This window comes from Chiloscyllium punctatum, chromosome 3 (genome assembly GCF_047496795.1).
Source record: "Chiloscyllium punctatum isolate Juve2018m chromosome 3, sChiPun1.3, whole genome shotgun sequence".
In the NCBI taxonomy this organism is placed as follows: domain Eukaryota; kingdom Metazoa; phylum Chordata; class Chondrichthyes; order Orectolobiformes; family Hemiscylliidae; genus Chiloscyllium; species Chiloscyllium punctatum.
Genome location: NC_092741.1, coordinates 15,386,977 through 15,414,586, shown reverse-complemented (window position 1 = coordinate 15,414,586; position 27,610 = coordinate 15,386,977). Strand labels below are relative to the sequence as shown.

At 45.0% G+C, this 27,610-nt stretch overlaps 1 protein-coding gene across 1 annotated transcript in view; it reads right to left on the bottom strand.

The window, feature by feature from the left end:
- The window catches only part of LOC140453953 (dynein axonemal heavy chain 8-like), a 1,210,036-nt gene that overhangs the window by 311,286 nt on the left and 871,140 nt on the right, over nucleotides 1-27,610 (bottom strand). The window contains exons 50-52 of the mRNA XM_072548830.1: nucleotides 19,222-19,356; nucleotides 5,650-5,811; nucleotides 1,584-1,830 (exon numbers count right to left, since the gene is read on the bottom strand). Of these exons, the coding sequence (XP_072404931.1) occupies nucleotides 1,584-1,830; nucleotides 5,650-5,811; nucleotides 19,222-19,356 (544 nt within the window). The remainder of the gene's footprint in view (nucleotides 1-1,583; nucleotides 1,831-5,649; nucleotides 5,812-19,221; nucleotides 19,357-27,610) is intronic.

Below are 27,610 nucleotides of genomic sequence, written 5' to 3'. Positions count from 1 at the left end.
ACTACAAACTGTCGACTGGTGAGAGATGCTGCTGAGACAGAGCAAGGTTGGTGAGAGAGGCTGCTGAGACAGAGTGAGGCCGGTGGGAGAGGCTGCTGAGACAGAGTGAGGCCGGTGGGAGAGCCACTGGAACACAACAAGGCTAGTGGGAGAGGCTGCTTGATCATGGTCAGGCCAGTGGGAGAAATTGCTGGGACAGAGTGAAGCCGTTAGGAGAGGCTAGTGGGACAGAGCGAGACTGGCTGGAGTGGCTGCTAGGACGGAGTGAGGCTAGTGGGAGAGGCTGCTGGAACAGAGTGATACCAATGGGAGAGGCTGCTGGGACAAAGTGAGGCTGCAGGAGTGCTGCTGGACAGAGTGAGGTTGGTGGCAGATACTGCTGGGACAGAGCGAGGTCAGTGGGAGAGCTGCTAAGACAGAGTGACGCCGATGGGAGAGGCTGCGGGGACAAAGTGAGGCTGTGGGAGTGCTGCTGGACCGAGTGAGGCTGGCGGGAGAGGCTGCTAGGACAGAGCGAGGTTGATGGGAGAGGCTGCTGGGACAAAGTGAGGCTGTGGGAGAGACTGCTGGACAGAGTGAGGCTGGTGGGAGTGACTGCTGGGACAGAACGAGGTCAGGGGAAGAGGTTGCTTGGACAAAATGAGGCTGCGGGAGTGCTGCTGGGACAGAGTGAGGCAAACTGGACCGGACTGACAGAATGGTTAAGAAGCAGCTTAGTTGGAGAATCAATAATATGAGGGCATAATTTTAAAGAGAAAGGCAGGAGCTTTTATGGGAATTTGAGGAAAGTTTGTTTTCACTCAGAGTGCGGTGGGAATCTGGAGTGCATTGCCTGGGATTGTAGTTGAGATAGAAAACCTCACAATCTTTAAATGAGCACTTGAATATCATAACATTCACAGCTACAGGCCAATGTAGATTAAGAGCAATTTTGGCATACAGACTCGGTGGGTGAAAGGACCTCCTCTGTACTGTATGATTCCATGATTCTGTGTGATTGTGAATGGTCATGGATGGTTAAACTGCTCAATTCAAAGGAGCTTCCACAAATATCCACATTGTCAATGATGGGGATCCCAAAATATCAGTGCAAAAGATAAGACTGAAGAATTTGCAACAATCTTCAGCCAGAAGTTCCATTTCGATGACTGATCTTAGATTCCTCCAGAGTCCGTAGCATTGTAGATGCCAGTCTCTAGCTAATTTTCTTCATACGACTTAAAACTGCTGAGTGTACTGAACATTACAAAAGCCACAGGCCACAACAATAATCCAGCAATAGCACTGAAGACTTATATTCTGAGAAAAGAATTAATTTTCTGAGGTCAGGTGAGAGTAACTGCCCTTGACATCAAGGCAGCATTTGACTGAATGTGGTGTCATATATTCCCAGCAAAACTGTAGTCAATGAAGCAGAACCTTCCAAACTCCCACCTAGAAGGATGAGGGCAGCTGGTACATGGGAACATCATAACTTGCAGGTTGCCCTGCAAACCACTCAGCAGTGAATTGTTCACATATTAAACATTCGATCTAACTGCAATCTTAGTAACACAGTTTATCTTAATTACTTTGAAAGGTACCTTTTTTTGACTTGATAGATTTCCTCCAAAGTGTTGAGAAGATTCCATCAGTCCAGTCATTTGTTGCAGGATCCAGTCGCCCAAACATCTGTGGAGCAGTGATAGCCTTAGGATTCATGCGCATTTCCCGATGAGGAGCTCCACATTCAGTCAGCGACTGCATGAGAATACGAATTACACAAGTCTTCCCAGAGCCACTGGGTCCCAATGTCATCAGCCCATGACGGACCCTGGCTGTTTCATATAGCTGAAAGGGAGTAAAAGAGAACAAGATTGAAAAGCTTCATTGTGGGAAGATTGGAGGAAAGGGCAATTCATCCTGAGGAAGGATTTTGAGAGGTAATATTAAACAAATATTTAAGACAGCTTTGGGAATGGAATGATTCAATTCAGAATTTTTCTTTAAACAGTTAAACAAAGATTAACATTGATATCAGGACAGCGATCAACATTTGGAATGGACATTTTAATATAGGTGATAAATATACAAACTATTTAAGGGTCCAGTCACCTACAGTGGAGACTTTAAGATTTAATAGCAGTTAAATGGCCTCCTAAATTCTTTATTAACCTTTCCCTTTCACTGGAGATGGGGAACTTCTTTTCCTGCTGAGATATGACTCATCCAAAATGATTGTTGCATCCATTAAAAGGTATGGTGTCTCTTTTAAAATTAATTCCCTGGATATGGGTATTGCTGGCTGGGCCAACATTTATTACTGATCCTTAATTGCCCTCGAGATAGCTGCCTTCTTGAACTGTTGCAGTATATTTGTTATCGACTCACTTACAATGCCATTAGGAGGGGAGTTCCAAGAATTTTACCCAGCAACACTGAAGCAACAGTGACATTTTCATGTCCAGTTATTGAGTGACTTGGAGGGGAACGTTCGGGTGGTGCTATTTCCATGTATCTGCTGCTCTTACCCTTCTAAATGATGATAGTCTTGCTTTGTCCTGGATGGTGTCAAACTTTTTGAGTGTTAATAGAGTTGCACCCATCCAGGCAAGTGGGGAGTATTCCATCACATTCCTGACTTGTATCATGTCGATGGTGGAGAGACCTTGGAAGTCAGGAGGTGGCTTACGCCCTGCAGGATTCCTAGCGTCTGACCCGCCCTGGTAGCCACACCACTTAAATGGCTGGTCCAGTTTGGTTTCTGATCAATGATAATCACCAGGATTTTGATTCGTGAAGTGATTCGAAAATGGTAATGCTATTGAAGAGTCTCTTGTTGGAAATGGTCTTTGCCTGGCATTTATGAGACACAAATGTTACTTGTCACATGTCAGTTCAGATAAAGCCTGATTATTGCCTGCTGCTGCATTTTGGCATGGACTGTTACAATATCTAATGGTGTTACAAATCCTGCTGCATTTTGGCATGGACTGTTACAGTATCTGATGGTATCAGTGAATATGCTCACCTCTGACCTTATAATGGTGGGAAGGTCATTGATGAAGCAACTGTAGATAGTTGGGCCTTGGACACTACTCTGTAGAACTCCTGCAGAGATGTCCTGGAGCCAAGACCTCCAACCGCAACAACCATCTTTCTACGTATCAAGTATGGCTCCAACTAGCAGAATTTTCCCTGACTTCCACTGTTCCAATTATGCTAAGGCTCCTTGATGCTGCTCTTGGTTGAATCCTGCCTTGATGTCAAGACTGTCACTTTCATCTCGCCTCTGGAATGTATCTCTCCTGTCCATGTTTGAAGCAAGGCTGAAATGAGGTCAGGACCCGAGTGGCCCTTGCAGAACCCAAATTGAGCAAGTCAGTAAGCAAGCTGTTGCCAGGTGGTGCTTTTTGACAGCATTGTTGTTGATAACTTACATAACTTTACTTATGAGTCAAGGTCTTACAGCATGGAAACAGATCCCTCTGTCCAACTTGTCTGTGCTGACCGTTTACCAAATTAAACTAGTCTCACTTGTCTGCACTTGGCCCATATTCCTGTAAACCTTTCCTGTTCATGAGAGCAGATTGATTGGTAATTAGTCAGCTTGAATTTGTCCTGTTATTTGCATACAGGACATATCTCGGCAATTTTCCACAGTTTTGGATAGATGCCAGTGTTGTAACTGTACTGGAACAGCTTGGCTAGGTGAGTGGCAAATTCTGGAACACATCTTCAGTACTATTACGAAAATGTTGTCAGGGCCCACAGTCTTTCTTGTATCGACTGCCTTGAGCTGTTTCTTGATACTATGTGAAATGAATAAAATTGACTGCAAACTGGTATCTCTGATGCTGGGCACTCTGGAGGCCTGAGTTTCCCTTCATAGTTCTTAATGTCTTGTTCAATGCGAGGTAGTCAGTCAGGATGTATTCCTCCTTTTGAGACTTTCTGCTGACTGAACACATTTAGGAATCAACCGCATTGTGTGGGCCTGCAGTCATGTGCAGGCCAGACCAGGTAAGGACAGAAGCTTCCTTCCTTACAGAGCAGTAGTGAATGAGATGGGCATGTCCACCAATCAACAATTGATCATCCTGAGACTCTTAATTGAAGACTTGTAAACAAATTTTACTATCTGCCATGGTGGCATTTGGACCCAGATCGCTAGCACATTACCTGAGTCAGCAGATAAAGAACAAAGAACAAAAAAACAAAGGAACAAGTCCTTCGGCCCTCCAAGCCTGCGCTGATCCAGATCCTCTATGTAAACTATTTTCTAAAGATCTGTATCCCTTTGCTCCCTGCCCATTCATGTATCTGTCTAGATACATCTTAAGTGACACTATCATTTCCACCTCTCTCACCTCTGCTAGCAACATGTTCCAGGCCCCCACCACTCTCTGCGTAAAGAACCTTCCCTGTATTTCTTCCCTAAACCTTTCCCCTCTCACTTTGAACTCATGACCCCTAGTAATTGAGTTCTGCACTTCAGGAAAAAGCTTCTTGCTATCCATCCTGTCTATACCTCTCATGATTTTGTAGATCTTGATCAATCAGGTCCCCCCTCAACCTCTGTCTTTCTAATGAAAATAATCCTAATCTATTGAACCTCTCTTCATAGCTAGTGCCCTCCATACCAGGCAACATCCTGGTGAAACTCCTCTGCACTCTCTTCAAAGCATCCATATCCTTTTGGTAATATGGTGACCAGAACTCTATGCACTATTCAAATGTGGCCGAACCAAAGTCCTATACGACTGTAACATGGCCTGCCAACTCTTGTCCTCAATACCCTGTCTGATGAAGGAAAGTATGCTTATGCCTTCTTGACCACTTTATTGGCCTGTGTTGCCACCATCTGGGAACAATGGACCTGAACACCCAAATTCTTCTGTACATCAATTTTCCCCAGGACTTTCCAATTTACTGTATAGTTTGCTTTTGAATTGGATCTTCCAAAATGCATCACATCGCATTTGTCCTGATTGAACTCCATCTGCCATTTCTCTGCCCAACTCTCCAAACTACCTATAATCTGTTGTATTCTCTGACAGACCCCTTCACTATCTGTTACTCCACCAATCTTGGTGTCAACTGCAAACTTGCTAATCAGCAACAATACCTTCTTCCACATCATTTGTGTTTATCACGAACAATAGTCCCAGCACGGATCCTTATGAAACACCACTGGTCACAGGCCTCCATTTTGAGAAACTCACTTCCACTATCACTTTCTGTCTCCTGTTGCCCAGGCAGTTCTCTATTCATCCAACTAGAATACCCTGGACCCCATGCGACTTCACCTTCTCCATCATCCTACCATGGGGATCCTTATCAAATACCTTACTAATATCCATGTATATGACATCTATAGCCATTCCCTCATCAATCAACTTTGTCACCTCCTCAAAAAATTCTATTAGGTTTGTAAGACATGACTTTCCCGCACAAAACCATGCTGCCTATTACTGATAAGCCCATTTTCTTCCATACGGGAATAGATCCTATCCCTCAGTATCTTCTCCAGCAGCTTCCCGAAATATGACTTGTGTTGTGATTTTATACCATTATGCCATCACTTTGCCTATTGAAAACAATATTAAAGAAGTATGTAATAAGTGCCATGTACTGTAGGCGAATGTTTTAATAACTCAGTGCAGTTACCTGAACAAGTTTGAGATTCCAGGGTGGGTGATTAACTAATCCTGCTATTTCCACCTGATTGGCTACAGCAGCCTGCAGTTCCACATAGGTGCTACTATCCAATTGTATACCCGGGAACAAATCACTAATCAGGCTGAGGAAAAGTGGCTCATCTTCATCCACCTGTTAATGAAATTCAAATTCATTATAAATTGTCTATTCTCACACTGCAAAACATTTAGATTGAGAAACTCTGGTGGCCCTGTAGCTCCATCAGAATGACAGCACAAAAGAACTTTTATCTCACACTTTATTAAGTTGCTGCCTGCACAAGGTGACATCATTTGAATGATCAGAAGACATGACATCTGGTAGAACAACTATCTAAACAATGACAGCAGGTCAAATATGTCCAATTTTCTCCAAATGCCTGTTATATCCCACTGACAGAATGTTACAGAGTTATGGGCAAGGATGAAAAAGAGCTGAAACTCCAGCAGGAGTGTGAGTTTCTGCACCCCTGAGTGTGTGGACCACTTGAGAGGTTGCATGATTAGTGTAGACTTTCTGCAGATTATCAAGTTAGTTATTTGTAGACTTATTCCTAGGATTTGGTTTTCTGCAGCGATGAACTTCAAAAGGAAGAGGTTTGGAGAACTTATGATGGTGCATACTCCAGGTCTAAGGGCAGAAATGTTACTATCTGCTGTGTTGTTGGTGTGTCTGTGCAGACAGTACTTAAAGATTAAGAGGGGACCAATATAGTTGCCAGACCATATGGATTCTCAAAATCACCTTTCCCAAAATAGTGTTGTGTTTCAATGGATTAGCTATTATTGTTTGGAGACATTAACTTTGTGGTTTGAAACAAGTGTCATTGGTTTCAAACCAACCCATTTAGGTCAGAAAATTCTTTTTGGAATGTGTCCTTTTGTCCTTTCAAGAAATTGTGGGAGATTAAATTTGCAGACCTGTTTGAATAATTAATTTAAGACCATAAGACATAGCAGTGGAAGTAAGGCCATTTGGTCCATCGAGTTCACTCTGCCATTTAATCATGGCTGATGAGCATTTCAACTCCACTTACTCTCTGTAACCCTTAATTCCTTGCAAGATCAAGATTTTATCAATCTCTCCCTTGAAGACATTTAACATTCCAGCCTCCACTGTGCTCTGTGCCAATGAATCCACAGGCCCAGCACTCTCTGGCTAAAGAAATCTCTCAATCATTTCCGTTCTAAATTGACCCCCTCTAATTCTAAGGCTGTGCCCATGGGTCCTAGTCTCCTCGCCTAACGGAAAAAAACTTCCCAGCATCCACCCTTTCTAAGCCATGCATTATCTTGTAAATTTCTATTAGATCTCCCTTCAACCTACTAAACTGTAATGGGTACACTTCCAGGATCCTCAGCTGTTTATAGTATGTTAGGCCTACTATTTCTGGCATCATCCATGTCAATCTCTGCTGGACACACTCCAGTACCAGTATGCCCTTCCTGAGGTGTGGGGCCCAAAACTGGACATAGTATTCTAAACGGGGCCTAACTAGAGCTTTATAAAGTCTCTGAAGCACATTACTGCTTTTATATTCCAACCCTCTTGAGATAAATGGCAACATTACATTCGCTTTCTTAATCACTGACTCAACCTGCAAGTTGACTTTTCGAGAATCCTGGACTAGCACTCCCAGATCCCTTTGTACTTTAGCTTTATGAATTTTCTCACTGTTTAGAAAATAGTCCATGCCTGTATTCTTTTTTTCCAAAGTGCAAGACCTTGCATTTGCTCACGTTGAATTTCATCAGCCATTTCCTGGACCAGTCTCCTAAACTGTCTAAATCTTTCTTGAGCCTCCCCATGTCCTCACTATTACTTGCCTGTCCACCTAACTTTGTATAATCGGCAAACTTCACCAGAATGCCCCCAGTTCCTTTAGCTGGATCACTAATATATAAAGTGAACAGCTGCGACCCCAACACTGAACCCTGCGGGACACCACTTGTCATTAGCTGCCATTCCCAAAAAGAACTTTTAGCCCAACTCTCTGCCTTCTATCAGACAGCCAATCCTCAATCCATACCAGTAGCTCTCCTTGAACACCATGGGCCCTCAACTTACTCAGTAGCTTCCCGTGATGCACGGTATCAAAGGCTTTTGGAAGTCTAGATAGATAACATCCACAGGGTTTCACTGGTCTAACCTACTTGTTACCTCTTCAAATCTTCCAACAGATTTGTCAGGCATGACCTCCCCTTATTAAATCCATGCTGACTTGTTCTAATCCAACCCTGCACTTCCAAGAACTTAGAACTCTCATCCTTAACGACGGGTTCTAGAATTTTGCCGTCAACCGAGGTTAGGCTAATCGGCCTATAATTCTCCATCTTTTGTCTGGATCATTTTTTGAACAAGGGGGTTACAGCAGTGATTTTCCGATCATCTGGAACTTTCCCTGACTCCAGTGACTTTTGAAAGATCACAACCAATGCCTCTGCTATTTCCTCAGCCACCTCCCTCAGTACTCTAGGTTGTAGCCCATCGGGGCCAGAAGATTTATCAATTTTTAGATTTTTTAGCTTTTATAGCACTTTCTCCTTTGTAATGGCTACCATTCTCAACTCTGCCCCCTGACTGTCCTTATTTGTTGGGATATTACTCATGTTTTCCACTGTGAAGACTGACACAAAGTACTTATTAGGTTCTTCAGTTTTTTCCTTATCTCCCAGCAACATTTGCAACATTTCAATGTCAATTTTTAAAAGCAAAGTGATTTTCAGAATGCTCCAAATGGATTACAGCTCCTGTTATAAAAGTGAAGTCTAGACATGATTTTACTAGGCACTCAGGCCTCTGCCAAATTGGGAAAAAATAAAATGTTGGCTGCATTTATCTTACCTTGTTATTATCATGTCCACAAGACATGAAAAGAAATCATAGACTGTTTTAATTGTTTGTCTGTGATTCTGTTAAAAAAAACTATCTAAAGTCATAGAGGTTTACAGTATGACAACAGTCCCTTCATTCTAAATTTGTCCATGTATATATTTTCTTGTGTACATTTCAACATGAACTCTGCTGGACTAAAAAATGACAATCATTGTTCCAATAAATGGAAGGATTCCAATCAACAGTTACCAGAAAGAGTGTCATCCTCCAGAATTCCATAACCTTACATTGTAGGGACATTGCAATCAAACTAACATAAAAGAATATGAGACACTATTAGGAAAGTGAGAGTCTTTTCAAAGTAGTACGGTGAAAGTTCAGGGCCACTGTGTTCCTTAAAGAATGAAGGGCAAGAAAAAGACGAAAGCATATGTTAGGTACAATACATTAAAAACAGAGGAGGCCATTTTGAAGTATAGAGTGTAGAGAGTGTAACATTAAATTAGTAGGGCAAAGAGGGGCCATAAAATATCTTTGGCAGATAGAATTAAAGAAAAACTAAATGCATTTGATAAGCATATTCAGAACAAGAAAAATACCAGATAAAGAGTGGGACTTATTAGGGACCAAAGCGGCAGTCCATGCGTGGAGCTATAAGATATAGGTGAGGTCTTCAATGAATATTAGTCATCTGTATTCACAAGGGAGAAATACATTGTACCTGGACCTGGAGATGTCAATTGCTTTGTTGAGGCTCTAGAAGATGTTAAGATTAATAAGGAGGAGATTTAGATGTTTTAGAGGGCATTAAAGGGCACATATCCCCAGGGCCTGATGAAAATGATCCCAGGCGGTTCTGGGAGGCATGGGAGTAGGTTACTGGGACTGTGGTGGAGATATTTAATACTTTGTTGGCTGCAGGTGAGGTGCCAGATGACTACAGGATAGTTAATGTATTTGCTTTATTCAGGAAGAGCAACAGGAGTAGGCCAGGTAATTACAGAGCAATTAGTCTCAAGTCAGTTGTCAGAAAATTATTAGAAGAAAATGCTGAAAGAGTGAATAAATCAATAGAGGGGAAAGCAGGAATTGAGCTTAAAGATGTGTTGCTGGAAAAATGCAGCAGGTCAGGCAGCATCCAAGGAGCAGGAGAATCGACGTTTCGGGCATGAGCCCTTCTTCAGGAATGAGGAAAGTGTGCCAAGCAGGGAATTTCCCCTCCCCCCACCTTGTCTTAGTCCCAACCCTCGAACTCAGCACCACCTTCCTAACCTGCAATCTTCTTCCTGACCTCTCCGCCCCCACCCCCACTCCGGCCTATCACCCTCACCTTAACCTCCTTCCACCTATCGCATTTACAATGGCCCTCCCCCAAGTCCCTCCTCCCTACCTTTTATCTTAGCCTGCTTGGCACACTTTCCTCATTCCTGAAGAAGGGCTCATGCCCGAAACATCGATTCTCCTGCTCCTTGGATGCTGCCTGACTTGCTGCGCTTTTCCAGCAACACATTTTCAGCTCTGATCTCCAGCATCTGCAGTCCTCGCTTTCTCAAAGCAGGAATTGATTAGGGATAGTCAGCATAGATTTGTTGGAAAGCTGGTCCAAAATGTAGCTCATAAATAGAAGGGAAAAGGTGATGGTGAAAGGATGTTTCTGTGTTTGGGAACATGTGGCCAGCAGTGCATCAAAGAGATTGGTGCTGGGACCCTTGCTGTTTGTTATGTACATTAAGGATTGGATGAGAATGTAGAAGGTATAATTGGTAAGTTTGCAGATGGCACAAAAATTGGAGGTGTTGTTAATAGTGAAGAGGATGGTCTCAGGCTACTTACTGGTCTCAGCTGGTAAGCTGAGCAGAGAATGACAGATGGAATTTAATCCTGATAAATGCGAGGTGATGCATTTTGGGAGGTCGGATAAAATAAGGACATACATAACGAATGTTAAATCCCTATGGAGTACTAAGGGACAAAGGGACCTTGGTGTACAAGTCTGTAGATCCTTGAAGGTGTCAACAAAGGTAAACAGGGTGGTGAAGAAAGCAAACAGGATGCTCGCCTTCATTAGCCGGAGCATAGACTATGGGAAAGTCTTGTTCAAACTTTATAAAACATTGACTGGGCAACAAATGGAATACTGCATGTAGCTCTGGTTACGACATGATCATAAGGATGTGACACACTGGATAGGATACAGAAGAGGTTCACGAAGATAATGCCTGGGATGAAAAGTCTCAGTTATGAGGAAAGACTGGATTGGCTGAGTTTGTTTTCTTTTTTACTGCATCTCAGTATATGTGACAACAATAAAACAATCAATCATTCAATTATCTTAAATCCTACTGAATTATGCTCACTATCCTGGAGATACTCCCCTATTACCACATCTATTACTTATCTGGCTTTATTCTCTAAAATCAGGTCCAGCATTGTGTCCTCTCTTGCAAGACTCTCTATATTCTGGCCTAAAAAGCTCTCCTGAATTCAATTTACAACTGTCTCACAGCATACATTCCCACTTAGCTTTATATTGCCCACAAATTTGGCAACATTTCATTTGGTCTCCACATACAGTCATTGATAAATATTGTGAACAGCTGGGCCCCAAGTACTGAACCATAAGAATCCAGATAAATTACATCTACAGCATCCCCATTGTCCACCTTGCTTGTTACATCTTTGAAGAACTCTAGCAAATTAGTCAAACATGATGTTCGATAGTACCTTGCCCTATCTTTGCCTGAATGTTCTTAAACTGCAGTGTGGGTCACTTTGTAACGCATGATATTCATGTTCTTCTCAGCTTTGTGGATTCATTGTAGTTATTCTAATCTCCACTTGAGTTCCAAAGCATGGAGTTGGCAAATGGGTATCATGTGGGAAACGTAAAGTTGTTCATTTTGGGAGTGACAACAAAAGAACAGAGTATTATTTAAGTAAAGAGAAAAACTGCAAAAAGCTGCAATACATGGGGATTTGAGGGTTCTTGTACATGAAATACAGAAAGGCAGCACACAGTGTTATGGACCAGACCAGACTCCTCTTCAACATACACACACACACACACACACACAGACACACACACACACCTAGACCCTAACGTTTTTTTATTTGAAAGGTGGGTGTGAAATGCATGTTCCAGCTGTCATGTAACTGGTCAAACCACTCGATGTTAAGAAAAATTATTTTTTTAAACACTGTTGTTAAAATACAAACAAAAGAAAGAGAAATTTAGAATAACTTAACTATTGGCAAACTTAACCAAACAATAGATACAGTATCTATTACTAATTAACTGTTCCAATATAGAAACATCGCATAAACACACCCCTTGTCAAAAGAGTAAATTCAGATACAGATTCTTACAGGCAATTCTCCTGGAGGAAATAAACATCAAGAGAGATTTCAGAGAATATAGCAGCTAGGAATCATTTTACTGAAGCTCCAACTCTTCTGGGACCCAAACAGTTTCTGACTGCCACAGTAAAAATATTAGAAAGCCTGATCTGTGAGAACTGGCCGCTCCCCTTCCATTGTTACAGCTGTTTTAAAAGTAACCTAAAGGCCTTCTCTGATTGTTGACATAAGCTGTCTTCTGCAGCCACTTCAGCACCACTTTACCACTTGCCTTGAGCTTTGCTGGAGCCCTGCAGCAAGCATGAGACAGAGATGTTGGTCAGAGAACAGTTGCATGTTGAAGTGGCAGGAAGCTCAGGGTTGATAGACAAGAAAAAAGATTGGAATGGAAATCCTGTCAGTGAGAGGAACAGAACTTCTTCAAGATGGGCACGCCCAGAACGTAAGTATCTGTGAGTTAAGTACTTAAGCAAAACTGGAAGAACTGCGGATGCTGAAAATCGGAGACAAGATAGAAATTGCTGGAAAAGCTTAGCAGGGAGGAGAAAGTGAGGACTGCAGATGCTGGAGATCAAAGTCGAAGAATCTGGTGCTGGAAAAGCACAGCTGGTCAGGCAGCAGCGAATGAGCAGGAGAATCGATGTTTTGGGCATGAGCCCTTCTTCAGGAATGAGGTAATCAGGTCTGGCTGTATCTGTGGAGAGCGCACGCTTGCAGAACAGCTCCTCATTTTCAGCCTTCCAGACTCAATATTGCGTTAAATTACTTTAGGGTCTGAGCTCTCCTATATTCTTACCCTAACCCCCACAACCTGACCTTGGTATCATATAGTCTGCTATTTCACACCACCCATTGCTAGCCACTAACAGTCCCCATTAGTAGCTGCTCACTCTTCTAGCCAGATTGTTATTCACTCTGTTGTCTGTCCAACTGCTCTTCTATCCCTTTAGGCTTTATAGCCACCTATCATTTACTCCCTACCCACTCACCTCACCATTTCTTGTGCAAATAAACTGACATTTTCCTGGCTACCATCAGTTCTGAGGAAGGGTCACTCGATCCGAAACATTAACTCCAATTTCTCTCCACAGATGCTCCCAGACGTGTTGAGCTTTTCTAGCAATTTCTATTTCTGTTACTTTTGGTTTTTATGGTCCAATGATCTTAAGTAGTTGCTGATGGCTGGGAAATGACACTATCCTAAAATTACTACAATGATGTCCTAGGACTGAAGTGATCAATCTCCAATAATTTCAATATCTTCCTCTGTGCTGAGTTGTAGCTCTACCTGATCAATACCTCAGGTTTTATATGCCCGGTGCTGCCTCGGGATATATCCATGCACTCTTCATTGAACCATGGTTGATCCCTTGGCTTGATGGTAATGGGATGTGGTAGGCAATGAAGTTACAGATTGTAGTTAAATGTGATTATGTTGCTGATGATAGATTTCAGTGCCTCATGCATGCCAAAACTTGAGTGCTACATCTGTATGAAATATTTCCCATTTAGCACCGTAGTATTGCCACACAGTACAAAGGAGGGTATCTCAATCTGAAAGTAGGACTATGTGATGGCCATTCTATCAATTCTGTCATTGATGCACAAGTGAGAAATCGTGTAAGGTAAAAACAATGACTGCAGATGCTGGAAAGCAGAGTCTAGATTAGAGTGGTGCTGGAAAAGCACAGCAGTTCAGGCAGCATCTGATGAGCAGTAAAATCCCTTCATCAGGAGTATAGGCAGAGTGCCTGAAGGGTGCAGAGATAAATGAGGGGTTAGGTGCTGGCGCATTGCTGCGAGCATGGCCCGGGGGAAAGGAGAACCGTTGCTGGTGTTTTTGAATCTGTAGTCTGTACTGTTTGTCCTGTTCGGTTCTGAACTCTGCTGGTTTAAAGGTGGTCCAGAGTCCGTGTGGGATGAGTTGGTTACGAAGGCAGGCACTGAGGAAGCAAATGTGGCTGTGGTAGCAAGTCTGTTTCAGGACATGGTTGAAGAGCTTCAGGGCAGAGGAAATGACCTGGGAGTTGCAGTGGGAGAGGGACTCCCTGAGATTCTTGTAGAGGGAGGAGGAAAACTTCTTCAAGGCAGGCATCCTTGCAAGAGGATTCGCAGTAGGGTTAAAATCAACTTGGTAAAAACAATGACTGCAGATGCTGGAAACCAGAGTCTAGATTAGAGTGGTGTTGGAAAAGCACAGCAGGTCAGGCAGCATCTGAGGAGCAGTAAAATCGATGTTTCAGGCAAAAGCCCTTCATCAGGAATAAGACAGAGTGCCTGAATGCCTGTATTCCTGATGAAGGGCTTCTGCCTGAAACATCGATTTTACTGCTCCTCAGATGCTGCCTGAACTGCTGTACTTTTCCAGCACCACTCTAATCGAGAAATCGTGAAAGGAAATAACAGGTTTGCTTATGATCATTTTGGAACTCACTGTGTGAAAGGAGAATGTGCACTTCGAACGTAGAACATAGAATATTACAGCTCAGTGCAGACCCTTCAGCCCTCGATGTTGTGGAACCAATCTGAAGTCCATCTATCCTACACTATTCCATTTTCATCCATATGTTTATCCAATGACCGTTTAAATGCCTATAAAGTTGGCGAGTTTACTACTGTTGCAGGCAGTGCGATCCACGCCCTACTACTCTCTGAGTAAAGAAACTATCTCTGACATCCGTCCCATATCGATCATTCCTCAATTTAAAACTATGTCCCCTTGTGCCAGCCATCACCATCCGAGGAAGAAAACCTCTCCCTGTCCACCCTATCTAACGCTCTGATTATCTTATATGTTTCAATTAAGTCACTTCTCAACCTTCTTCTGTTTAACAAAAACAGCCTCAAGTTCATCCTCATTTCCTCAGAAGACCTTCCCTCCATCCAGGCAACATCCTAGTAAATGTCTTCTGCACCCTTTCCAAAATTTCCACCACTTCCTATAATATGGTGACCAGAACTGTATGCAATACTCCAAGTGCAGCCGCACAGGAGTTTTGTACAGCTGCAGCATGACCTTGTGGCTCTGAAACTCAATCACTCTACTAATTAAAGCTAACGTAAAGTATGCCTTCTTAACAACCCTCTCAACCTAGGCGGCAACTTTCAGGGATCTATGTACGTGGACACCAAGATCTGTCTGCTCATCTATACTACAAGAATCTTACCATTAGCCCAGTACTCTTTATTCCTGTTGCTCCTTCCAAAGTGAATCACCTCACACTTTTCCTCAGTAAACTCCACTTGTCATCTCTCAGCCCAACTCTGTAGCTTATCTATGTGCCTTTGTAGCCTGCAACATCCTTCAGCACTTTCCACAACTCCACTGACCTTAGTGCCTCTGCAAGTTTACCGACCCAACCTTCTATGCCCTCATCTAGGTCATTTATAAAAATGACAACAAGCAGTGACCCCAAAACAGAACATTTCCCATTAAACACCACTTTCTTCCAGCTAGCCAATTTCTAATCCAAACTGCTAATTCACCCTCAATCCCATGCCTCTGTGTTTTGTGCAATAGCCTACTATTGGGCATCTCATCAAATGCCTGACTGAAATCCATATACACCACATCAACCGCTTTACCCTCATCCACCTGTTGGGTCACCATCTCAAAGAACTCAATAAGGTTTGTGAGGCGTGACCTACCCTTCACAAAACTGTGTTGACTATCCTTAATCAACTTATTCCTCTGTAGATGATTATAAATCCTATCTGTTATAACTCTTTCCAACACTTTACCCACAACTGAAGTAAGGCTCACAGGTCTGTAATTACCAGTCGTCTCTACTCCCCTTCTTGAACAAGAGGACAACATTTTCTATCCTCCAGTCTTCTGGCACTATTCCTGTAGAAAATGACAACATAAAGATCAAAGCCAAAGGTCTGGCAATCTCCTACTTGGCTTCCCAGAGAATCCTAGGATAAATCCCATCCAGCCCAAAGGACTGATCTATTTTCACACTTCCCAGAGTTGCTAACACCTCCTCCTTGCGAACGTCAATCCTGTGTAGTCTAGTAGCCTGTATCTCAGGATTCTCCTCAATAACATTGTCTTTTTCCAGTGTGGATACTGATACAAAAAATCCATTTAGCGCTTCCTCTATATCCTCGGACTCCATACACAACTTCGCACTACTATCCTTGATTGGCTCTATTCTTTCTTTGGGGAGAAAGTGAGGACTGCAGATGCTGGAGATCAGAGCTGAAAATGTGTTGCTGGAAAAGCGCAGCAGGTCAGGCAGCATTCAAGGAACAGGAGAATCGATGTTTCGGGCATGAGCCCTTCTTCAGGAATGAGGAAAGTGTGTCCAGCAGGCTAAAATAAAAGGTAGGGAGGAGGGACTTGGGGGAGGGGCATTGGGAATGCGAGAGGTGGAGGGAGGTCAAGGTGAGGGTGATAGGTCGGAGTGGGGTGGGGGCGGAGAGGTCAGGAAGAAGATTGCAGGTTAGGAAGGTGGTGCTGAGTTCGAGGGATTTGACTGAGACAAGGTGGGGGGAGGGGAAATGAGGAAACTGGAGAAATCTGAGTTCATCCCTTGTGGTTGGAGGGTTCCCAGGCGGAAGATGAGGCGCTCTTCCTCCAACCGTGGTGTTGCCATGGTCTGGCGATGGAGGAGTCCAAGAACCTGCACGTCCTTGGTGGAGTGGGAGGAGGAGTTGAAGTGTTGAGCTACGGGGTGGTTGGGTTGGTTGGTCCGGGTGTCCCAGAGGTGTTCTCTGAAACTTTCCGCAAGTAGGCGGCCTGTCTCCCCAATACAGAGGAGGCCACATTGGGTGCAGCGGATGCAATAGATGATGTGTGTGGAAGTGCAGGTGAATTTGTGGCGGATATGGAAGTGTCCCTTGGGGCCTTGGAGGGAAGTAAGGGGGGAGGTGTGGGCGCAAGTTTTGCATTTCTTGCGATTGCAGGGGAAGGTGCTGGGAGTGGAGGTTGGGTTGGTGGGGGGTGTGGACCTGATGAGGGAGTCACGGAGGGAGTGGTCTTTTCGGAACGCTGATAGGGAAGGGAGGGAAATATATCCCTGGTTTTGGTGTCCATTTGGAGGTGGTGGAAATGATGGCAGATGATACGTTGGACATGGAGGTTGGTGGGGTGGTAGGTGAGGACCAGTGGGGTTCTGTCTGGTGGCGGTTGGAGGGGTGGGGCTCAAGGGCGGAGGAGCGGGAAGTGGAAGAGATGCGGTGGAGGGCATCATCGACTACGTCTGGGGGAAATTGCGGTCTTTGAAGAAGGAGGCCATCTGGGTGGTACGGTTTTGGAACTGGTCCTCCTGGGAGCAGAAGCGGCGGAGACGAAGGAATTGGGAATATGGGATGGCGTTTTTACAGGGGGCAGGGTGGGAGGAGGTGTAGTCTAGGTAGCTGTGGGAGTCGGTCGGTTTATAGTAAACGTCTGTGTCGATTCGGTCACCCGAGATGGAAATGGAAAGGTCTAGGAAGGGGAGGGAGGAGTCTGAGACGGTCCAGGTGAATTTGAGGTTGGGGTGGAAAGTGTTGGTAAAGTGGATGAACTGTTCAACCTCCTCGTGGGAGCACGTGGCAGTGCCGATACAGTCATCAATGTAGGGGAGGAAAAGGTGGGGGGTGGGGCCAGTGTTGCTGCGGAAGATGGACTGTTCCACATATCCTACGAAGAGGCAGGCATAGCTGGGGCCCATGTGGGTGCCCATGGCTACTTCTTTGGTTTGGAGGAAGTGGGAGGATTGGAAAGAGAAGTTGTTCAGGGTGAGGACCAGTTCAGTCAGTCGAAGGAGGGTGTCGGTGGAAGGGTACTGGTTGGTACGGCGGGAAGGGAAGAAGCGGAGGGCTTTAAGTCCTTCATGATGGGGGATGGAGGTGTACAGGGACTGGATGTCCATGGTGAAGATAAGACGTTGGGGACCGGGGAAGCGAAAATCATGGAGGACATGGAGGACGTGGGTGGTGTCCCGAACATTGGTGGGCAGTTCTTGGACTAAGGGGGACAGGACCATGTCGAGGTATGCAGAGGTGAGTTCGGTGGGGCAGGAGCAGGCTGAGACAATGGGTCGGCCAGGGCAGTCAGGTTTGTGGATTTTGGGCAGGAGGTAGAAATGGGCGGTGCGGGGTTGTGGGACTGAGGTTGGAGGCGGTGGATGGGAGATTCCCTGAGGTGATGAGGTTATTGATGGTCTGGGAGATGATGGTTTGGTGGTGGGAGGTGGGGTCATAGTCAAGGGGGCAGTAGGAGGAGGTGTCTTGCACCCCAGCCCTCCAACCGCAATAATGACAGAACCCCCATCCCCCCGTCCTCACCTTCCACCCCACCAACCTCCACATACATCGCATCATCCTCCGCCATTTCTGCCACCTACAAATAGACCCCACCTATTACATTCTCAGGTGCCTTCCCCCCAGTCCCACCCCCTCCCATTTATCTCTCCACTCCCGAGGCTCTCAGCCTCATTCCTGATGAAGGGTTTTTGCCTGGAACGTTGATTTTCCTTCTCCTAAGATGCTGCTTGACCTGCTGTGCTTTTCCAGCACCACATAAATATCGTGTAGGTCTCTTGCCTACATAATGTGGCAGGAAACCATGTTGCACACATTAGACAAAAGCTGACCCATCTAAAGTATTCGGACTATAGTATTTCCAGTCAATATTTGGAAAGTTAAAGATCCCCATAACAACTAACCTGTTACTCTCGCTCCTATACAGAATTATCTTTGCTATTCTTTCCTCTACATCTCTAGAAGTATTCGGAGCCCTATGGAAAACTCCCTACAGGGTGACCTCTCCTTTCCTGTTTCTAACTTCAGCCCATACTACCTCAATAGATGAGTCTTCAAATATCCTTTCTGCCACTGTAATACTGTCCTTGACTAATAATGCCACACCTCCCCCTCTTTTGCCATGTTTTCTCTTCTTATTGAAACATCTAAATCCTGGAACCTGCAACAACCATTCCTGTCCCTGTTCTAGCCATGTCTCTTCTTAATTGTGTACTCATGTCATGATTGCTCTCCATAGGGTTCTTTAAGTCAGTCTGGTTTTGATGTTTAAGCTTTAATAAGTTGGAAGCTATGAACACTGAAATATCCTGTAAGCTGATCTGCAAATTGTATTTTTGCCTTTCTATGACTTGACTGTCTCAACTGAGGCAGGTCATTCTTCTTAAATATAGGCAAAAAAAAGGAAACTTCAAACATAATATCAAAAAATCAAAAATTATTTTTCTAATTGTGATAATTTTCCTCATTAAATGTATTAGCTTACATAATCTGCTGTGACATTCAGTCTGGCCTGTCCTCTGGAGTATATATTGGCAGCAACTCAGACAATTTCAATATTTAAAACATATTTAAAAAAACTTTCCCATTTTTACTCACCAATTTAGACAGATTCATATCTCTCAGTACCCTCATGACAATTGTTGATTCACTGTCTTCCGGTCGTGCTCTCTTCTGAGCTCCCAAAGTCCTCAAGACAGAAAGAATGTTTCTCAAGCCAAAATCATAATGAACCTGGTGGTAATTAATTTAACAATTAATAAAATTATTGATTGAACTCTTCGCTAAATTAAGATCTTGAGTCAAATTTTCAATGAAGAAACCTTCACCAGAAAAGAACAGAAAACACAGAAGATTTATGACATAAAAGGAGCCCATTGTATCTGTATTGGTTAGAAAAGTCCACTTAAATGCCATGAGGTAATAGATTCTGGACCCCATCAAATTTCTAAGTTTCTCCTCCCTGATAATCATTGTATCAATGACTATAAATCTGTATATTCAGTCTATCGTGATAAATGACCTCTCGAGTAAGGGGTATAGTCTCTTCCAAATTGAATATGTCCTAACCTTTAAGAATTTTGTACACTGAAAGTTCATCTTACTTTAGCCTCTTCTTCCATGTTCCAAAAAGAAGGTAACCTCAGTCAATCTATGATTTGGAGATGCCGGTGTTGGACTGGGGTGTACAAAGTTAAAAATCACACAACACCAGATTATAGTCCAACAGGTTTAATTGGAAGCACACTAGCTTTCGGAGCGATGCTCCTTCATCAGGTGATTGTGGAGGGCTCGATCGTAACACAGAATTTATAGCAAAAATTTGCAGTGTGATGTAACTGAAATTATACATTGAAAAATTGATTGTCTGTTATTGACACAGACATCAAGTTTCTATAGAAATGCAGGCAAGCAGGAAAGATCCCGAAAGGATTACGGATCACGAACCCACTTAGGTCGACCTACAACACAGACTACGCAGAGAGACTTTGCCACCGCACCTCTCGTAAACTTCTCAATCATCTTGTGCACCAACTCTACAGCAGGCACCACAACCTTGAAATTCAGATGGAGTCCACACTCACAGCCTGCACACAGAATACATCAGTACAATTATGTGACATTGCCAAACAGACAAGGTGACAAAACTACACCACGTACATGCACGCCAAGAACAAAAAACTGGAGAAGCTTGGCATTCTCACCAGTAATAGCAAAGCCCGCCCTGGAACCACAGTAGACAACATTATCACTGCGGGGAAGTCTATTGTAAACTTATCGGACCACACCCTTGGACCGGAAGAGATTGAAGTCCTGAGTAGGGGTCTCAACTTCTGCCCCACCACCAAAATGGACCCGTTGGTTCTGGCAGCAGGCACAGAGGAGTTCATCAGACGAATGAGACTCCGGGAATTCTTTCAAGGTGCTGGCAGTGATCCCACGGAGCCCACTGATGAACTAGAACAGTCATCACTGGGATCTGTAGAGGAGTGACCAAAGAAGGTGTCAACATGGACCCCACCAGAGGGCCGCTGCCCTGGGCTTGACATGTATGCTCAAACCGTCAGGAAATATATAAATGCCAGATTCATCAGCCGTACTCACAAGGTAGAGCAAAACATCACCCGTTCACAACGCAATGCCATCCAGGCTCTCAAAACCAATGACAACATTGTCATCAAACCAGCAGATAAAGGAGGAGCCATTGGCATTCAGAATAGAACAGATTACTGCAAGGAAGTGTACCAACAACTGAACAACCAGGAACACTACAGGCAACTACCAGCTGGTCCGACCAAAGAACACACCCGAGAATTAAACACACTGATCAGAACTTTGGATCCAGTCCTTCAAAGCTCCCTACGTGCCCTCATCCCCCGTACTTCTCGTGTAGGCAACTTCTACTGCCTTCCAAAGGTACACAAAGCCAACACACCGGGACGTCCCATCGTGTCGGGCAATGGGACCCTATGTAAGAATCTCTCTGGCTATGTGGAAGGCATCTTGAAACCTATTGTACAGGAGATCCCCAGCTTCTGTTGCGACACTACGGATTTCTTACAGAAACTCAGCACCCACGGACCAGTCGAACTGGGAACATTCCTTGTCACAATGGACGTTTCCGCACTCTACACCAGCATCCCCCACAAGGATGGCATCGCGGCAACAGCCTCAGTACTCAACACCAATAACTGCCAGTCTCCAAACACCATCCTACAACTCATCTGTTTTATCCTTGATCATAACGTCTTCACCTTTGACAACCAATTCTTCATCCAGACACACGGAACAGCCATGGGGACCAAATTTGCACCCCAATATGCCAACATTTTTATGCACAGGTTTGAACAAGATTTCTTCTCTGTGCAGGATCTCCAACCAACATTGGACACCAGGTACATTGATGACATTTTCTTCCTCTGGACCCATGGTGAGGAGTCACTGATAAAACTACACAGTGACATCAACAAGTTTCATCCCACCATCAAACTCACCATGGACTACTCTTGACTGTCTGTCTCATTCTTGGACACGTGCGTCTCCATCAAGGATGGACACCTCAGCACCACACTCTACCGCAAACCCACAGACAACCTCACAATGCTACACTTCTTCAGCTTCCACCCAAAACATATTAAAACAGCCATTCCCTATGGACAAGCCCTACGCATACACTGGATCTGCTCAGATGAGGAGGAACGTGACGGACACCTGGAAGTACTCAAGGATACCCTCACAAGAACAGGGTACAATGCTCAATTCATCAACCGCCAATTCCCACGTGCCACAGCAAGGAACCGTAATGACCTCCTCAGGAGACAGACACATGCAGCAACTGACAGGGTACTCTTCGTTGTTCAGTACTTCCTAGGAGCTGAAAAATTACACCATGTTCTTCGTGACCTGCAACACATTATCAATGAGGATAAGCACCTCACTAAGACCTTCCCACACACCTCCACTACTTGCCTTTAAACAACCGCCAAACCTCAAACAGATCATTGTTCGTAGCAAACTGCCCGGCTCTCAGGACAACTCCATACAACCCTGTCACGGTGGACGCTGCAAGATGTGTCAGATTGTAGACATAGATACCACTATTACGTGTGGGAACACCTCCCACCTTGTACATGGCAAGTACTCATGTGACTCAGCCAACGTTGTCTATCTTATACGTTGCCGGCAAGGATGCCCGGAGGCATGGTACATTGGGGAAACCAAGCAAAGGCTACGACAACGGATGAATGGATACCACACAACAATCTACTGATAGGAGGGTTCCCTCCCAGTTGGGGAACACTTCAGTGGTCCAGGACATTCAGCCTCGGACCTTCGGTTGACCATCCTCCAAGGTGGACTTCGGGACAGGCAGCAGAGGAAAATGGCATAGCAGAGGCTGATAGCTAAGTTCGGTATCCATAGGGAGGGCCTTAACCGGGACCTTGGGTTCATGTCACATTACAGGTGATCACCATTGCACTACACACACACACTCTCACATACATGGACACAGGTACACATAGATGCGCACACAGACACCCACCCACACAGGCACCCTTATAGACACACACACTCCCACACATGCACCCCCTCACAGACTTAAGACACTGCACTCACTACACACACTCACAACCCCCACCCCAGGCAGACACACACACAAAGACAAAGATCCACATGCACATATATATTTTGTGTGTTGAATTTGTATTCGCAGAGTTACATTGCACTTTGCTCAAAAACTGCATACATTTATGTAGAACTTTGAGCTCAAAAACTGCATGAATTTATGTAAAACTCTGTTATCTCACTTTTTAGATTAGAATCAATCTAAACATCAGGTCATAGACAGAGAACACAGGGGGCTAACACCTCCAACATATTTTCTAGCTATCACCATTGTTAACAGCTAACCTGAGAATGCAACTTTAAAAAAAAGGGTTTTGTGATTTACACATGGAAGAACTGAAACTATCACTGTATTCTAACAGATGAAAGGCTCAACAGACAATCAATTTTTCAATGTATAATTTCAGTTACATCACACTGCAAATTTTTGCTATAAATTATGTGTTACGATCGAGCCCTCCACAATCACCTGATGAAGGAGCGTCGCTCTGAAAGCTCGTGTGCTTCCAATTAAACCTGTTGGACTATAACCTAGTGTTGTGTGATTTTTAACTCAGTCAATCTAATTCTTCTTATAACTAAAAATCTTAATCCCTGGAAGCAGCCTTTTAATTCTCTTCTGTACACTGGTATTTTGTGCACCCTTAAGGTAGAAGATGACCATGCTCACTCATCTGTGGTTTTTGCTAAGATTGTGATGAGTAAGTAGTGGCAGCTACATCAATCTGCAAATGAAAGCCTTTGATCTATAAAGGAATGATACCACAGACAATTGCATGCTGGATGAGTTTTTGGCTCAAACTTTTCTCTACTAGGTGTGATATAATAGAAAATGTAAATGATGATGGTGTAACTAATGATTTGGAGATGCCGGAGTTTGGACTGGGGTGGACAAAGTTAAAAATCACACCACACCAGGTTAGAGTCCAACAGGTTTAATTGGAAGCACTAGTTTTCGGAGCACCACTCCTTCATCAGGTGATAGTGGAGGACACAATTCTAAGGCACAGAATGTATAGCAAAAATTTACAGTGTGATGTAATAGAAATTATACATTGAAAAATACCTTGATTGTCTGTTGAGTCTTTCACCTGATAGTTTCACTTCTTTCATGTGTAAATCACAAAACCCTTTTTTTAACATTTGCATTCTCAGTTAGCTGTAACAATGAGTATTAGCGAGACATTATGTTGAAGGTAAAAACAATGACTGCAGATGCTGAAAACCAAATACTGGATTAGTGGTGCTGGAAGAGCACAGCAGTTCAGGCAGCATCCAACGAGCAGCGAAATCAACGTTTCGGGCAAAAGCCCTTCATCAGGAATAAAGGTAGTGAGCCTGAAGCATGGAGAGATAAGCTAGAGGAGGGTGGGGGTGGGGAGAGAGTAGCATAGAGTACAATGGGTGAGTGGGGGAGGAGATGAAGGTGATAGGTCAAGGAGGAGAGGGTGGAGTGGATAGGTGGAAAAGAAGATAGGCAGGTCGGACAAGTCAAGGAGACAGTAACTGAGCTGGAAGTTTGAAACTAGGATGAGGTGGGGGAAGGGGAAATGAGGAAGCTGTTGAAGTCCACATTGATGCCCTGGGGTTGAAGTATTCCGAGGCGGAAGATGAGGCGTTCTTCCTCCAGGCGTCTGGTGGTGAGGGAGCGGCGGTGAAGGAGGCCCAGGATCTCCATGTCCTCGGCAGAGTGGGAGGGGGAGTTGAAATGTTGGGCCACGGGGCGGTTTGGTTGATTGGTGCGGGTGTCTCGGAGATGTTCCCTAAAGCGCTCTGCTAGGAGGCGCCCAGTCTCCCCAATGTAGAGGAGACCACATCGGGACCAACGGATACAATAAATGATATTGGTGGATGTGCAGGTGAAACTTTGATGGATGTGGAAGGCTCCTTTAGGGCATTGGATAGAGGTGAGGGAGGAGGTGTGGGCACAGGTTTTACAGTTCCTGCGGTGGCAGGGGAAAGTGCCAGAATGGGAGGGTGGGTCGTAGGGGGGTGTGGACCTGACCAGGTAGTCACGGAGGGAACGGTCTTTGCGGAAGGCGGAAAGGGGTGGGGAGGGAAATATATCCCTGGTGGTGGGGTCTTTTTGGAGGTGGCGGAAATGTCGGCGAATGATTTGGTTGATGCGAAGGTTTGTAGGGTGGAAGGTGAGCACCAGGGGCGTCCTGTCCTTGTTACGGTTGGAGGGGTGGGGTCTGAGGGCGGAGGTGCGAGATGTGGACGAGATGCGTTGGAGGGCATCTTTAACCACGTGGGAAGGGAAATTGCGGTCTCTAAAGAAGGAGGCCATCTGGTGTGTCCTATGGTGGAACTGGTCCTCCTGGGAGCAGATACGGCGGAGGCGGAGAAATTGGGAATACGGGATGGCATTTTTGCAAGAGATAGGGTGGGAAGAGGTGTAATCTAGGTAGCTATGGGAGTCAGTGGGTTTGTAAAAAATGTCAGTGTCAAGTTGGTCGTCACTAACGGAGATGGAGAGGTCCAGGAAGGGGAGCGAGGTGTCAGAGATAGTCCAGGTAAATTTAAGGTCAGGGTGGAATATGTTGGTGAAGTTGATGAATTGCTCAACCTCCTCGCGGGAGCACGAGGTGGCGCCAATGCAGTCATCAATGTAGCGGAGGAAGAGGTGGGGAGTGGTGCCGGTGTAATTACGGAAGATCAACTGTTCTACATAGCCAACAAAGAGACAGGCATAGCTGGGGCCCATACGTGTGCCCATGGCTACGCCTTTGGTCTGGAGGAAGTGGGAGGATTCAAAGGAGAAATTGTTAAGGGTGAGGACCAGTTCGGTCAAACGAATGAGAGTGTCAGTGGAAGGGTACTGTTGGGGACGTCTGGAGAGGAAAAAACGGAGGGCTTGGAGGCCCTGGTCATGGCGGATGGAGGTGTAGAAGGATTGGATATCCATGGTGAAGATAAGGCGTTGGGGGCCGGGGAAACGGAAGTCTTGGAGGAGGTGGAGGGTGTGGGTGGTGTCTCGAACGTATGTGGGGAGTTCCTGGACTAGGGGGGATAAGACAGTGTCAAGGTAGGTAGAGATGAGTTCAGTGGGGCAGGAGCATGCTGAGACAATGGGTCGGCCAGGGTGGTCAGGCTTGTGGATCTTGGGAAGGAGGTAGAACCGGGCAGTGCGGGGTTCCCGTGCCGAGGACATGGAGGTCCTGGGCCTCCTTCACCGCCGCTCCCTCACCACCAGACGCCTGGAGGAAGAACGCCTCATCTTCCGCCTCGGAACACTTCAACCCCAGGGCATCAATGTGGACTTCAACAGCTTCCTCATTTCCCCTTCCCCCACCTCATCCTAGTTTCAAACTTCCAGCTCAGTTACTGTCTCCTTGACTTGTCCGACCTGCCTATCTTCTTTTCCACCTATCCACTCCACCCTCTCCTCCTTGACCTATCACCTTCATCTCCTCCCCCACTCACCCATTGTACTCTATGCTACTTTCTCCCCACCCCCACCCTCCTCTAGCTTATCTCTCCATGCTTCAGGCTCACTACCTTTATTCCTGATGTAGGGCTTTTGCCCGAAACGTTGATTTCGCTGCTCGTTGGATGCTGCCTGAACTGCTGTGCTCTTCCAGCACCACTAATCCAGTATTATGTTGAAGGTGTTAGCCCCCTCTGTTCTCTGTCTGTGCCATGATATTTAGATTGATTCTAATCTGAAAAGTGAGATAACAGAGTTTTACAGGAATTCATGCAGTTTTTGAGCAAAGTACAATGTAACTGCGAATACAAATTCACCCCTCAGAGACTTAGATCACTCTACACTCATGCACACACATATACACTCTCTCTCACAGACACTCACAACCCCCCACCCCAGACACGCACACACACTCCCACACTCACACATGCACCCCTCACAGATTTAAGACACTACGCTCGCTACACACACATATACACTCTTTCACACTCACAACCCCCAACCCAGACAGACACACACACACACACAAACACAAAGACCCACATCCACACACATATTGTGTGGAGTGAATCTCTGACACCTCCCTTCCTAGACCTCTCCATCCCCATTAATAACGACCGACTTGATACCGACATTTTTTACAAACTCACCGACTACCACAGCTACCTGGATTATACCTCTTCCCACATCACCTCCTGCAAAAATACCATCCTGTATTCCCAATTTCTCCGCCTCCACCGTATCTGCTCCCAGGAGGACCAGTTCCACCACAGAACACACCAGATAGCCTCCTTCTTTAGAGACCGTAATTTCCCTTCCCACGTGGTTAAAGATGCCCTCCAACGCATCTCGTCCACATCCCGTACATAGATCCCTTAAAATGGCCATCCAAGTGGACAGGGTTGTTAAGAAAGCATATGGTGTTTTGGCTTTCATTAACAGGGGGATTGAGTTTAAGAATCGTGAGATCTTGATGCAGCTCTATAAAACTTTGGTTAGATCGCACTTGGAATACTGCGTCCAGTTCTGGTCGCTCTATTATAGGAAAGATGTGGATGCTTTGGAGAGGGTTCAGAGGAGGTTTACCAGGATGCTGCCTGGACTGGAGGGCTTATTTTATGAAGAGAGGTTGACTGAGTTCAGACTTTTTTCATTGGAGAAAAGGAGGAGGAGAGGGGACCTAATTGAGGTATACAAGATAATTAGAGGCGTAGATAGAGTCGATAGCTAGAGACTATTTCCCAGGGCAGAAATGACTAACATGAGGGGTCATAGTTTTAAGCTGGTTGGAGGAAAGTATAGAGGGGATGTCAGAGGCGGGTTCTTTACACAGAGAGTTGTGACAGCATGGAATGCGTTGCCAGCAGCAGTTGTGGAAGCAAGGTCATTGGGGACATTTAAGAGACTGCTGGACATGCATATGGTCACAGA